Source organism: Musca autumnalis, unplaced genomic scaffold (assembly GCF_047663935.1).
Source record: "Musca autumnalis isolate F117 unplaced genomic scaffold, ASM4766393v1 scaffold_3, whole genome shotgun sequence".
Lineage (NCBI taxonomy): Eukaryota > Metazoa > Arthropoda > Insecta > Diptera > Muscidae > Musca > Musca autumnalis.
In genome coordinates, this window is record NW_027411866.1 from 48,691,759 (window position 1) to 48,705,599 (window position 13,841).

Here is a 13,841-nt window from a genome sequence, read left to right on the forward strand (position 1 = left end):
AAACAACAACTTTCTCGTTGTTTTACCCCCGCTTATTGAAGCAACACACTATGTTCGTATTCTTTGCAATGCAAAGACGACATAAAAACAGTGGTGGATATAAAATTCTTTAGTTCGACTCAAATTGTAGGGTAATCAGTTTTAGGGCCATATAGCAAATTTCTCATTTTGTTTAATTTGCTGGATGGGCTTATTGACCTGTTTATCGATACAGAGTCGGCGGAAAAGGGAACTGATGAAGTTGTTTGGTGACAACTGAAACTATAGTATTCCCGACCCTCCGCCCGCAACTAATCAATTTCATATCCACTGTAAAACATTTTGTTGTTATTCAAATACTTGAATACAACAAAATATGGACTAAAGCTGAAATAAACACAAAGATGTAAAATTCTGCAGTCCAACAATAAAAAACGCCAACAACAATAATAGGCATCAGCACGGCCTTGTTGATCAATGCGTAATGCAAAAACAACAACTTTCTCGTTGTTTTACCCCCGCTTATTGAAGCAACACACTATGTTCGTATTCTTTGCAATGCAAAGACGACATAAAAACAGTGGTGGATATAAAATTCTTTAGTTCGACTCAAATTGTAGGGTAATCAGTTTTAGGGCCATATAGCAAATTTCTCATTTTGTTTAATTTGCTGGATGGGCTTATTGACCTGTTTATCGATACAGAGTCGGCGGAAAAGGGAACTGATGAAGTTGTTTGGTGACAACTGAAACTATAGTATTCCCGACCCTCCGCCCGCAACTAATCAATTTCATATCCACTGTAAAACATTTTGTTGTTATTCAAATACTTGAATACAACAAAATATGGACTAAAGCTGAAATAAACACAAAGATATTTGTTATTTATTTTTAATTAAATGTTTGTTTTGAAAGCAAATGAAGATATCAGTTGGTATTATTGTATCACCTTCTTTCTTGCACCATGATACTACTACAAATATTGACATCAAAATTTGAAAGTGTATGCCCCACTTTATGGATGGATTTAATAACAGCTGAAAATGAATTTGAATGAATGAATAGAATTTCGGATTCCAAAGGTCAACTATAATATCAATGTAAATAATATAAAAAAATCGGATTTACTCAAAAAATTATCCCAACAAACGATATCTACATTAAAGTTTTTTCCCAATATACAAAGTTTTCGACCTCTATGAACATTAGAATTTCTCAAAAATGTAACATCAATTATTTTCAAAAAATCTAACGCTCGCTCCCCCACCCATAGAGGGAGATAGTAACCCATCTACGTCATTGTAGCAAATAGCCTTTTTCAGAAATGTCAATATACCTCAAAATATCTGTGTACGTACATTGTATGTTGATAGATATATGGCGAGTGACAAATGTTCAGAAATATAAAATACGTGACTTCCTATCTACTTGAAAAAATACATTGGTGTTGTTCACACAGAATTTACTATATTTTGAATGTTTTTTTTTTCTTCTTATTTTTCATTTTATTTCAATTAAAGTTTCTTTATTTGTTGTTGTTGCTGTTTAACTTTTTCATTAATTCTGTTGCTGTGTTTTTTTTTATTAAACAAAAAGTGTTAATTTTCTTTCTTACTTCAGAAGCGACATACAAAGAGAGTTCATAGGTTCACACCTTTTAATGTTGATCTTTTTTGATAGTCGAAGGTGAGTTTTGTTTAACTACTTCACGTTAATTACATAAAGAATTCACGAGATTTATGTACATACATATGTATGTAAAAAAGTTTGAACTCTACACTCCATTAAAAACGTATAAAGTATTTGTTCAAAAAAAGCAACGAACTTTCAAGTTAATTGAACGGTTTTACTATGAAAGATTATTTCACGGAAAGTTCTGAATAGTTTTGTAAAGATTGTCATATAGGGTTTCATATTTAAAATGTTGCATGATCTTAAAAATATTTTTTCCCAAAGTTGTTAAAGATGTGACCAACGCTAAAAAATCTTTAAATTATGTGATTTTACAGAGAGATGAGCTGCAGCAAGCCTTTGTAGACAAACTGCAGAAAGTCTTTACACACGAGCTGTAGCAAGTCTTTTGTTTATCATTTTTCGCAAACTGTGCAAGGCTGAAAAAGAAAAATCAAATTTCTGTTTAAATCAAACCACTTTTCTTTCTTCTTGAAAGCTCCCTGCGGTAAAAAAAATTAATCACATAGCCTGAGCGGTAGAACAATGATCCATTCGTAGCATCCATTAATTCATTCTTGAAAAGCAGAAAATAAGAGATTTCTTCAGGGATGCTTTTCTTATTTCTTTAACACTTTTTATTCCCACAATTGCCATTTAACCTAAATGAATATTACTTGTGAAATTCCACACCAAAAAAATATGGAATACATTTTATTTGAATTTTAAATATTTGAAAAAAATACATATTTATTTTTTAAAAACAATGGTTTACCATTGTTTTAGAATTTCTTTGAACATTTGCCTTGCTATTGTTTTACCAAACCAAAAAAAAAAAAAAAAAAAAAACAGAATAACAATAATAACAAAATTGTGTTAATTGAAATGTTTAACAGAGTGTTAAACAAAAAAATGTGAGCGATAAACATGACAAGACACAGAAACCAGAAAGACAAGGCAACCAACCAACCACCCACAATCATTTATTTATGCAATGAAAGCAAACACGACAAAGACTAAAACTGTAGCAAAGCGGTAGCAAAAGACGACATCAATCAGTCAATGTATTCGCCCCGTCAATTCTTACTTCCCTCAATACCGTCCACTTAATTGAAAAGAAATTCAGCAAATGACAACAGCAACCGCTTGTAGAGAGTTTGCGATAAGAAATTCTTGTATGCGTTTCTTTTATTTGAATTTATAATTTTTTTGTTATTATTACTTGTATTTTTTTTTTTTGGCGAAAGTCACATGTTTGTTTACTTTTGAAATTTTGTAGGGGGACACAATTTTTTTAGCTTTGCTGGAATTTTGTTTAATTTTTCTATAACCCAAACAAAAGGGGGTGTGAATTTGTATGGAAAATAATCATATTTTGTTGGGCTTTAAATTAAGATATAGTATGGCATACACTTGCCAACATTTTTGCAAAAGAAAATCTAAGTTTGGAAGTGTTAAGAAGAGTAGGACTCAGATTTTTTCCGTATTTTATTATAAAAAGTTGTGTTTATGAAATGTCTTTCTTCAAATGTTGCAGTTGTAGGGGAATATTAAAAACATAATTAAATATGCAAAAATATGCACATGGTTTCAATTCTATTTTCAATGGAATAAATTTGAGCCTAATCAGATTTCTTTTTATACCCTCCACCATAGTATGGAGGGTATATTAAGTTTGTTTTTCCGTTTGTAACGCATTGAAATACTCATTTGCGACCCTATAAAGTATATATATTCTTGATCAGGGTAAAATTCTAAGTCGATCTGAGCACGTCCGTCCGTCCGTCCGTCTGTGGTAATCACTCTAGCATCCACAAAAATGGAGATAGGACGCTGAAATTTTGGGAAAATACGTCTTTTGTTTGCAGGCAGGTCAAGTTCGATGATGGGCTATATCGGTCCACGTTTTGGTATAGCCCCCATATAACGGTACCCCCCGATTTACGGTATTTTGACGTTTTTAGCTACATTTTCAGATCGATTTGGCTGTAATTTGACATTTAGGGTTCTTAAGTGCCAATAAACATATAAACCAAAACTTGTGGACATAGGTCCACGTTTTGGTATAGCCCCCATATAACGGTACCCCCCGATTTGCAGTATTTTGACGTTTTTAGCTACATTTTTAGACCGATTTAGCTATAATTTGACATTTAGGGTTCTTAAGCATCAATAAACTTACATAACAAAAGTTATGGACATAGGTCCACGTTTTGGTATAGCCCCCATATAACGGTACCCCCCGATATACGGTATTTTGACGTTTTTAGCTACATTATCAGACCGATGTAGATATAATTTGACATTTAGGGTTCTTAAGTGTTAATAAACTTATATATTAGAAGTTGTGGACATAGGTTCACGTTTTGGTATAGCCCCCATATAACGGTACCCCCCGATTTACGGTATTTTGACGGTTTTAGCTACATTTTCAGACCGATTTGGCTATAATTTGACATTTAGGGTTCTTAAGTGTCAATAAACTTATATAACGAAAGTTGTGGACATAGGTCCACGTTTTGGTATAGCCCCCATATAACGGTACCCCCCGACTTACGGTATTTTGACGGTTTTAGCTACGTTATCAGACCGATGTAGCTATAATTTGACATTTAGGGTTCTTAAATGTCAATAAACTTATATAACGAAAGTTGTGGACATAGGTCCACGTTTTGGTATAGCCCCCATATAACGGTACCCCCCGACTTACGGTATTTTGACGGTTTTAGCTACGTTTCCAGACCGATTTAGCTATAATTTGACATTTAGAGTTCTTAAGTATCAATTAACTTATATAACAAAAGTTGTGGACATAGGTCCACGTTTTGGTATAGCCCCCATATAACGGTACCCCCCGATTTACGGTATTTTGGCGTTTTTAGCTACATTTTCAGACCGATAAAGCTATAATTTGGCATTTGCAGTTCTTAAATGTCAATAAACTTATGCGACAAAACCTGTGGACTTAGGTCCACGTTTTGGTATAGCCCCCACATAACGGTACCCCGATTTACGGCATTTTGACGTTTTTATCTACATTTTCAGACCGATTTAGCTATCAATTGACATTTAGGGTTCTTAAATGTCAATTAACCTTTATAACTAGTGGACATAGGACCATGTTTTGGAATAGCCCCCATATAACGTTACCGCCCGATTTCAGGTATTTTGAGAATTTTACCCACAAGTTTTAACCGAATTATCTGCAATTTGTACATTTGACATTTGAAAGTCTTAGTGGTCACCACACCTCTCCACCAAAAATTGTCCAGAAAGCCCCCATATAACGGTACCTCCCTATTTTCAGTAATTTGATGATTTTAGCTACAATATTAAACCGAACTAGCAGTAATTTGACATTTGAAGTTCTTAGTGGTCACAACACCTCTCCATCAAAATTTGTCAACATAGGTCCATGTTCGGATATAGCTCCCATGTAACGGTACCTCCCAATTTTCAGTAATTTGGCAATTTTAGCTAAAATTTTTAACAGAACTAACTGTAATTTGACATTTGAAGGTTGTAGTGGTCCCCACACATCTGCATCAACAATTTTCAACATAGCCCCAATATAACGATACTTCCCGATTTTCGGTACTTTGAGGATTTTACTTAAAATGTTTAACCGAACGTAGGTCCATGTTTTTGTATAGCCCCATAACAAACCTCCAGTTTTCCGTACCTTAGCTTTATTTTTTGGACGAACTTTCTGTAATTTGAGATTTAAAAGTCAACAAAAATTCTGCAACAAAATTGCTCATTTAAGTTCATATTTTCGTATAGTCCAGATACCTCCGAACTAGCTGTTAATGACATTTGAAGTTCCCACGTTATGTACCGATTTTCCATATTTTCAGGATTCTAGCTAAATTTTTTAACCGAATTAGGAGTTATTTGACATTAAAGGCTCCCATCAAAAACTGTCAACATAGGTCCATGTTTTATTATAACCCCTATATAAGAGTACCTCACAATTTCTAGCCCACCAACAATTGTCAACAGTTAGATATAGGCACCATAAAAAAGGGCCTCCCGAATGAAGCATTGTATGTACATTATCTGACATTTTAACGTACTCACTTAAAGTTGGGGACAGAAATGAATATTTTATGGTGGAGGGTATGAAAAGTTCGGCCCGGCCGAACTTAATGCTTTTTTACTTGTTTTCATTAAGTATACCAATTCGATTCCCCCACAGTTATTAAAAATCTGACCAAGTTTATTTTTTAATTATTCATAGAGAGATGAGCTGCAGCAAGTCTTAATAGACAAGGTGCAGCAAGACTGTATGAACGAGTTGCTGCAGCTTCGCTAAATCTTCATAGGTGGGCTGCATGAAGTCTTTATAGACGAGCTGCAACAAGTCTTTATTAGACAAGCTGCAGCAAGTCTTTATAGAGATGTGCAAAGATTGGACCAATGTCAGTCACTACTTATTTCAATTTTTGTCACTACTAGCTGCTTTAGTTGAAGTTTAGAGCTGTTGGAGCATTATGTCTAAAAGCATGGACTTTCCCACGAAACACATCATGTTGCTGTAAACAGGACTTGGGTAAAAATTTCAATACAATCCTCGAACCTAGTTCGTGGCTACTAGGTAGGTCACCGTAGAATTTTTTTGATCTTTTGGGTCATTATTTCATGGAACGAATTATATCGTTGTAATCAGCATCACCTGGGGTACCTTCGACGAAAATTTCAAACTACACTTAAGCGAAAAATTTCGTATGATTCTGAGGGAGGTGCCCGAAGGTTTTGTCAGATACGGACCTTCTTGGAATTTGATGTACGTGTGAGGAAGAAATTTTACGTTGTGCAAAGTTTCAGCTAAGTCGGATAGTCAATCGTTAGTTAGTTGGAGCCGGCAGAGTTTTTTTTGTGCTTTTAGGCCCTTATCTCAGGAAGTATGGACTTGCTTACGAGAACAATCTGATTCAATAAATTTTAAACGACATGCCCTTAAACTGCTCTTGAGCGAATATTTTTGAAATTTTGTGTGGAACATCCTGCGGCTGCGAGGACAATCAGATGCAAACAAATTGAAAATGAACCGAGATACCTCCTTAAACTACACTTGTGCAAAAATTTTTGAAATGTTGTGTGGAAGATACCCAAAGTAGTGGGCCGATATAGTCTATATTCGAACCTGATGTAATGGAAACTGAATTCGGTTCTATTTCACATAAATCGAAATCGTATATTTCGAATTTTGATAGATATTTTATTGAATTTTTTAAATTTTAAAAATATTATTTATTATTTAAAAATAATAATAATAAGACAACCCAAATACGTTAAATTTCGATTCTGAAAATTGAGTCGAATTGGTTCTCATCACATACCTCTATGTCTGGAAGAAATAGAAACAAATTTTGGACAAAATCGGTCGGAGTTATCGCATGTACTCTTTTAGCGAAAAAATTGAACTTTTGTGTCAGAGGTACCGAAAGGAGTGGACCTATATTCGAACTTGATCTAAGTTTGGACAAAGAAAAAATATTACGAACAACCAATTTTGGACAAAATCGGTTAATCCGTTCCAGAGTTATCGTAAGCACCAGCTAGACGACCTAAATCGACTCCACATTGCCTTAAAACAGATTTCGTCCAAACGTACTTGGGGTCTAGTAAAACCATTATTTCGATTAGGCACATTTTTGATGAGCTTTTATTTAAAATTATACAAAATCTTACTTATAAGGTGGTTCTATAAAAAACCTTCTTCGCGAACTAATTTGTTTTTTATTTAATTTATTGAAAAGATTTTGTGTGAGAGGTTTTATTATCTAATCACCTTATATATAAGATTTTATTTAATAGAAATTCATCAAAATATGGCAAAAGTAAATTCGAATTTTATTTTTAACTTGCATATAAGTCTTATTTAGAATGATAACTTTTTTAAAACCTCGTTTCACTCTATCATATTTTGATGAGTTTTTATTTAAGATTCGATAAAATGTTACATATAATGTGATTCGTCACGCACAAAATTATTGAAAAAAAAAAATACAAAACGAATAAATAAATAGAAAAATCATTGCATAGTGGATTGTGCGGAAGGTTTTTTATCTATAAAACCTTACATAGTCCCGGGCCACACTATAGTAATTTCACTGAAATTTTGATATGAAATTATGCGTCTCTAGATCGACGTCCATAGTAGAGTAAAATCATTAAATTGCTGTAGTGGGGAATTCGATTTAAGAACACCTAATTTCATGAAATTTTTTAATGAAATTCACGCTAGTGTGGACCGGGACATATAAGCTGATTCGATGGAAAACCCTAAAAATCAAAGTAGCTGTGCGGAAGGTTTTTTATATCTAAATGGAAAAAACGTTATTTTAGTCATAATAAGCAAAATTTAATTTATTCGTTCAGGAGGAAATTATTTTTGAGTATAAAAGTCGAAAAATATTCATCGTACTAACGGGGGTTATGGTCCCTAAAAGGCTTGAGGCCTTGCCGTTGGTAGAGTGGCTCATCAGACATATCGGCTGTGGAGTGGCTTCTATTTCATCTAATTTTTCTTCTTTCAAATGCATTTTTTACAATAACAATGAGAATTTGCAAATTTAGTTTTGGTTTCATGAAAAACGCTTAGCGCCGTGACAACACATTTTTTCTTGTGTTTTTCAATGACGTGTTTTTCAATGACGTGTTTTTCAAACACTGACTCAGCTGATTTTTATTTATTTAAAAATTTTACGTATTAGGGCGATGATCATTTTTTTAATATTAATTTTAATTAATTTCTTGTTGGAATCGAGCTTAATGACCGTTTATTTTTGTAAGTGAAAAAGGAAAGCCGAAGATTCGAACCCACACAACCACCACTATGGTAGAGCTGCTCATCAGACATATCGGCTGTGGAGTGGCTTCTCTGTCATCGAACTTTTCTTCTTTCAAATGCATTTTTTACAACAACAGTGGGTATTTGCCTATTTTTTATCCTTTTTTATTTAGTTCTAATCTAGAGATGGGGGCGTGTCACGATCGTGACACTAAACAACATCTAAAGTGTCTAGTACTAAGTCGTCGCTAAAGTGCTTAGATGTTATTGTTTAGTGTCACGATCGTGATACGCGACCGTTCGCTCGAATTACAACCAGATTCCTACTATTGCAGAAAATTTTTGTTTGATTGAAAACAAAAAATGAATCGAATATTTGTCAAAAGAAACATAAGTTTGATAGTATTTCGAATAAAGGTTGTTTCAAAATATCTTAGTGTAAAAGAGGCCATTAGTGTAACTGGGAAATTATTCCCTTTGTTGGCGCCCAAGCTGGCAATATCTAACTTTTTCCTACACATAACACTACAGCCATAAAAGACTTATTTAAATCAAATTTATTTTGATTTTAAATTAATTACTTAAATAATAAATATAAGAACTAAAAAAAGTACCCACGGGAATATCCACATGCGAATCCTCAGCATAGCCAGCTCATGCGGCAAATGAAGTCTGCTGGCGCATACAGGCCACACAAGATTACCCGATGATGGCAATGATGTGGGTGTTGAGACATTCGATGAATAGGGTGTTTCACTGGCTGCCGATGAATTTAGCGATTCTGTAGAGGCTGATGATGATGCTCCCGACGATGATGCCGAGGAGTGGGCTTTCAGTGAATTCGTTGTAGCCGAGCCATATGATGAAGAAACATTTGAGTAAATACCCGATGATGGTGATGTGGAAAAATGTAATGTTAAGGAACTTTTTGTTTCTCTCAGCGGTGCTGGTGGTGGTGGGGGAGAACATGAGTAGAAATTATGTGAGGATTCTTTTAGTGTGTGACGTTTGTTGTGGCCGTGCGATTCTCCTCCCTTTATTATAATGGCCAATTCATTTGTGGAAAGGCAAGTTTTGGTATTGTTGTTGTTGTGTACATTAATTTTTGGTTTCTTCTTTTTGGGTGTGGTGGTGGATACGGCGTTGGAGGACAACGACTTGGTGGCATATGATGCAGCAATGGCTCGCTCATATTCCAAATTGCGGTCATTTTGTTTATTTTGAGCATTGGCCGTCTCATCATAGCTTTGGCTACTGCTCAGCTGTGGGTGATGATTATTTTTAAGATTTTCTTTGTTTTTATGCTGAACAGCATTGGAGATTTTTGTTAAATATTTGTTAAGCATTTTTGTGAGGGTGTTTGTTGTTTTGTTTATTAATGAATGAAGAAAAAATTCGTTGTTGTCTTAAGACTTGTTTTTGTTTTCTTTGAGTTGGTTTTGACTAGTTTTGTTGAATATCCCAAATCTTTTTGGTTTTGAAATGTCGTGCACTTCCTTGTTTCAAAATTCGTTGTTTGGATTTTCAAGATGTTATTTCTTGCTTTTGATAGATATGTTCACTTTTCACTTATTTTCCTAGTTTTTCTATTTTGTTTAAATATTAAAACTTTAAGTTTGTTTGTATGAGTATTTCCTTTTGTTTCGTTTTTATTTGACAATTTTCTTATTCGATTTTTTATTGTATTTTTCTTGAAGAGATTTTAACAACTTTTTATGGCAACTTTTCAAAGAACTGAACCACTTTTGGCTTTGTTGTTTTAAGTTTTGAGCTACTCTGGGGTTTTGTGACTTTTGTTGTTCTTGTTTCAATTGGGCACACATTAAATGCTCATGGATATACAATGAATGCATATTGACCACATTAAATTCCCCTTCATTTGGTGCTGAGGACGTTTTTTTCGTTCAATTACGATATGTTTTTTTTTTCAACTTTTTATACGCATACGACGAAGTGCAATTATATTTTATGTTTTTTTTTTGCTTATTTTTCTCAATTAACTAACTGACTGACTGACTAGTTTTTGCTGCTGTTGTTGGTTTTTTGGTTACAAAATTGTTAAACTTGTTTGTAGTGGTGATGTTGGTTGGAGGAGTTCCTTTGTAAGGAAACTTGTTCAACTTCAACAATTTACAAATCCATCCATTTATCGATCTATCGATCACTTGGCAAAACACAATTTTAACACACACAACCGACCGATTTCAAAAAATACAAAAAATGTTAACCAAAAAGTTTGTAGTATAGCAAACTTTAATTCAGTTCAATTCAATTTGTTAGTTATGTTTTCCAACTTCTTTTGTCTGTTTTTGTTATCTAAACAACACTTCTTTTATTTAAGGCGGAGCGCGCGCGCGTTTTTCTCAGGTGCAATATACGATGATGATAATTGGGATGTGAAATGCGAATGAATACGCGTTTCGTCGTACGCGGCAACACTTCTCAGAACACTTCTCAACACTTCGACTGTATGAACGTAAATGAATCAAGATTGAAAACTTACATTTGTTTTTAAATAACAACCATTAAAAAAGCGCAAAACAAAACAAAAATGGTAAACAACCGCCAAGCGACTTGGCTGATATTGAGCGCTGTGAGTGCGAGAGTGTGGAGGTGTGTGCGGGCCCAACGTTAATCAAGCAACGATATACGATAATACAACCTGGTTTTGCAAAGCACAAAATGCTCTTCTCTCTACAAAGTTTTACTCCGTCTCTTTGTGTTTTCTTCTACGACTCATTCATGTATCACAACACTCGCTTTGTAGTGTTTTATACGATAATACAACTGTCATACTACGAAAGATATGACTAAGCCCCCTACCTACCTGCCTACAACGAGATTGAGATCTGAGAAACAAGCATTGGAGTACGCAATCGCATGAAATTTACCGGCAATTCCAGCGGTTTTTTTTTTCTATTTGTTATGATTGCAACAAATAAATATTAGTTGATAATACGGTAATTAATACTCGAATCGAAGGGAAATAATTTTATAAAACAAAACTTGCACAAAAGTTCATAACATGTGAAAAAACGTGTAAATTACCTGGTAGTTCACACCGGTTTTAGGTATCATTATTAGATTATATAGTGCTATAGGGGATGAGGAAAAACGGAACGTAGCAGAAAGGGTCAATAGACGCACCCTTTCTTCCAGAACTTTCTTCCAGAAAGGCTCTATACACCTTGTTCAGATGTAATTCGAAACATTTTAGTTGTAATTCGTAACATTTCATTTGTAATTCGAGAATTCCATTTGTAATTCGAATTATTCTATTTCGTCACCTGAAATGCCCAAAGACGTAACCATCAAAGGGTTATGTTGAGGGTTAAGTCTTTGGGCATTTCAGGTGACGATTTGTAATTCAAATTATTACATTCGTAATTTGAATTATTCCATTTGTAATTCGAATTATTCCATTTGAAATTCGAATTATTCCATTTGTAATTCGAATTAATCCATTTGTTATTTGAATTATTTTATTTGAAATTACAAATAAAATTATTCGAATTATAAGTTGAATAATTCGAATTTCAAATGGAATAATTCGAATTACATTTGGAATAATTCGAATTACAAGTGGATTAATTCGAATTAGAAATGAAATGTTACGAATTACAAATAAAATTAAAATAATTCGATTTACATCTGGAAAAGAAGCTATAGGAGCACCCTTTCTTTCAGGCTATAGAAGTAGCCTTTCTTTCAGAAAGGGTCTATAGAAATAGCCTTTCTTTCACAAAGGGTCTGTAGAAGCACCCTTTCTTTCAGAAAGGATCTACAAAAGCACTCTTTCACTCAGAAAGGATCTACAGAAGCACCCTTTCTTTCAGGAAAGGTCGAAAGAAGCACGCTTTCTTTCCGAAAGGTTCAAAGCAAGCACCCTTTCTTTCTGAAAGGGTCGGAAGAAGCACCCCTTATTTCAGATAGTGTCGAAAGAAGCAACCATTCTTTCAGAAAGGGTCGAGAAAGAGATCCCATCTGAAAGAAAGGGTGCTTCTAGAGATGGTGCTTATATAGACATTTTCTTAAAGAAAGGGAAAGGAAAGGAGAAAGAAAGTGTGTTTTTATAGACATTTTCTAAGAGAAAGGAAGGGTGCTTTTATAGACATTTTCTAAGAGAAAGAAAGGGTGCTTTTATAGACCTTTTCTAAGAGAAAGAAAGGATGCTTTTATATACCTTTTCTAAGAGAAAGAAAGAGTGCTTTTATAGACCTTTTCTAAGAGAAAGAAAGGGTGATTTTATAGACATTTTCTAAGAGAAAGAAAGGGTGCTTTTATAGACCTTTTCTAAGAGAAAGAAAGGGTGCTTTTATAGACCTTTTCTAAGAGAAAGAAAGGGTGCTTTTATAGACCTTTTCTAAGAGAAAGAAATGGTGATTTTATAGACCTTTTCTAAGAGAAAGAAAGGGTGCTCTTATAGACCTTTTCTAAGAGAAAGAAAGGGTGCTCTTATAGACCTTTTCTAAGAGAAAGAAAGGGTGCTCTTATAGACCTTTTCTAAGAGAAAGAAAGGGTGCTCTTATAGACCTTTTCTAAGAGAAAGAAAGGGTGCTCTTATAGACCTTTTCTAAGAAAAGGAAGGGTGCTCTTATAGACCTTTTCTAAGAGAAAGGAAGGGTGCTTTTATAGACCTTTTCTAAGAGAAAGAAAAGGTGCTTTGTAGACCTTTTCTAAGAGAAAGAAAGGGTGCTTTTATAGACCTTTTCTAAGAGAAAGAAAGGGTGCTTTTTAAGGACTTTTCTAAGAGAAAGAAAGGGTGCTTTTATAGACCTTTTCTAAGAGAAAGAAAGGGTGCTTTTATAGACCTTTTCTAAGAGAAAGAAAGGGTGCTTTTATAGACCTTTTCTAAGAGAAAGAAAGGGTGCTTTTATAGACCTTTTCTAAGAGAAAGGAAGGGTGCTTTTATAGACCTTTTCTAAGAGAAAGAAAAGGTGCTTTGTAGGCCTTTTCTAAGAGAAAGAAAGGGTGCTTTTATAGACCTTTTCTAAGAGAAAGAAAGGGTGCTTTGTAGACCTTTTCTAAGAGAAAGAAAGGGTGCTTTTATATACCTTTTCTAAGAGAAAGAAAGGGTGCTTTTATAGACCTTTTCTAAGAGAAAGAAAGGGTGCTTTTATAGACCTTTTCTAAGAGAAAGAAAGGGTGCTTTTATAGACCTTTTCTAAGAGAAAGAAAGGGTGCTTTTATAGACCTTTTCTAAGAGAAAGAAAGGGTGCTTTTATAGACCTTTTTTAAGAGAAAGAAAGGGTGCTTTTATAGACCTTTTCTAAGAGAAAGAAAGGGTGCTTTTATAGACCGTTTCTAAGAGAAAGAAAGGGTGCTTTTATAGACCTTTTCTAAGAGATAGAAAGGGTGCTTTTATAGACCGTTTCTAAGAGAAAGAAAGGGTGCTT

General features: G+C 34.1%; 1 protein-coding gene across 4 annotated transcripts in view; it reads right to left on the reverse strand.

Annotated features, from left to right (window-relative positions):
• Nucleotides 1-13,841, reverse strand: part of csw (protein tyrosine phosphatase non-receptor type corkscrew) — a 172,220-nt gene that overhangs the window by 33,814 nt on the left and 124,565 nt on the right. For 2 of the 4 annotated variants that reach the window (XM_073975079.1, XM_073975078.1), the window contains exon 1: nt 9,064-11,080. The exons of the other annotated variants lie outside the window; for them this stretch is intronic. In XM_073975079.1, coding sequence (XP_073831180.1) covers nt 9,064-9,791 — 728 coding nt within the window. In that variant the 5' untranslated portion in view covers nt 9,792-11,080. Of the gene's footprint in view, nt 1-9,063; nt 11,081-13,841 lie in introns of those variants that run through there. 4 annotated transcript variants of the gene reach the window in all.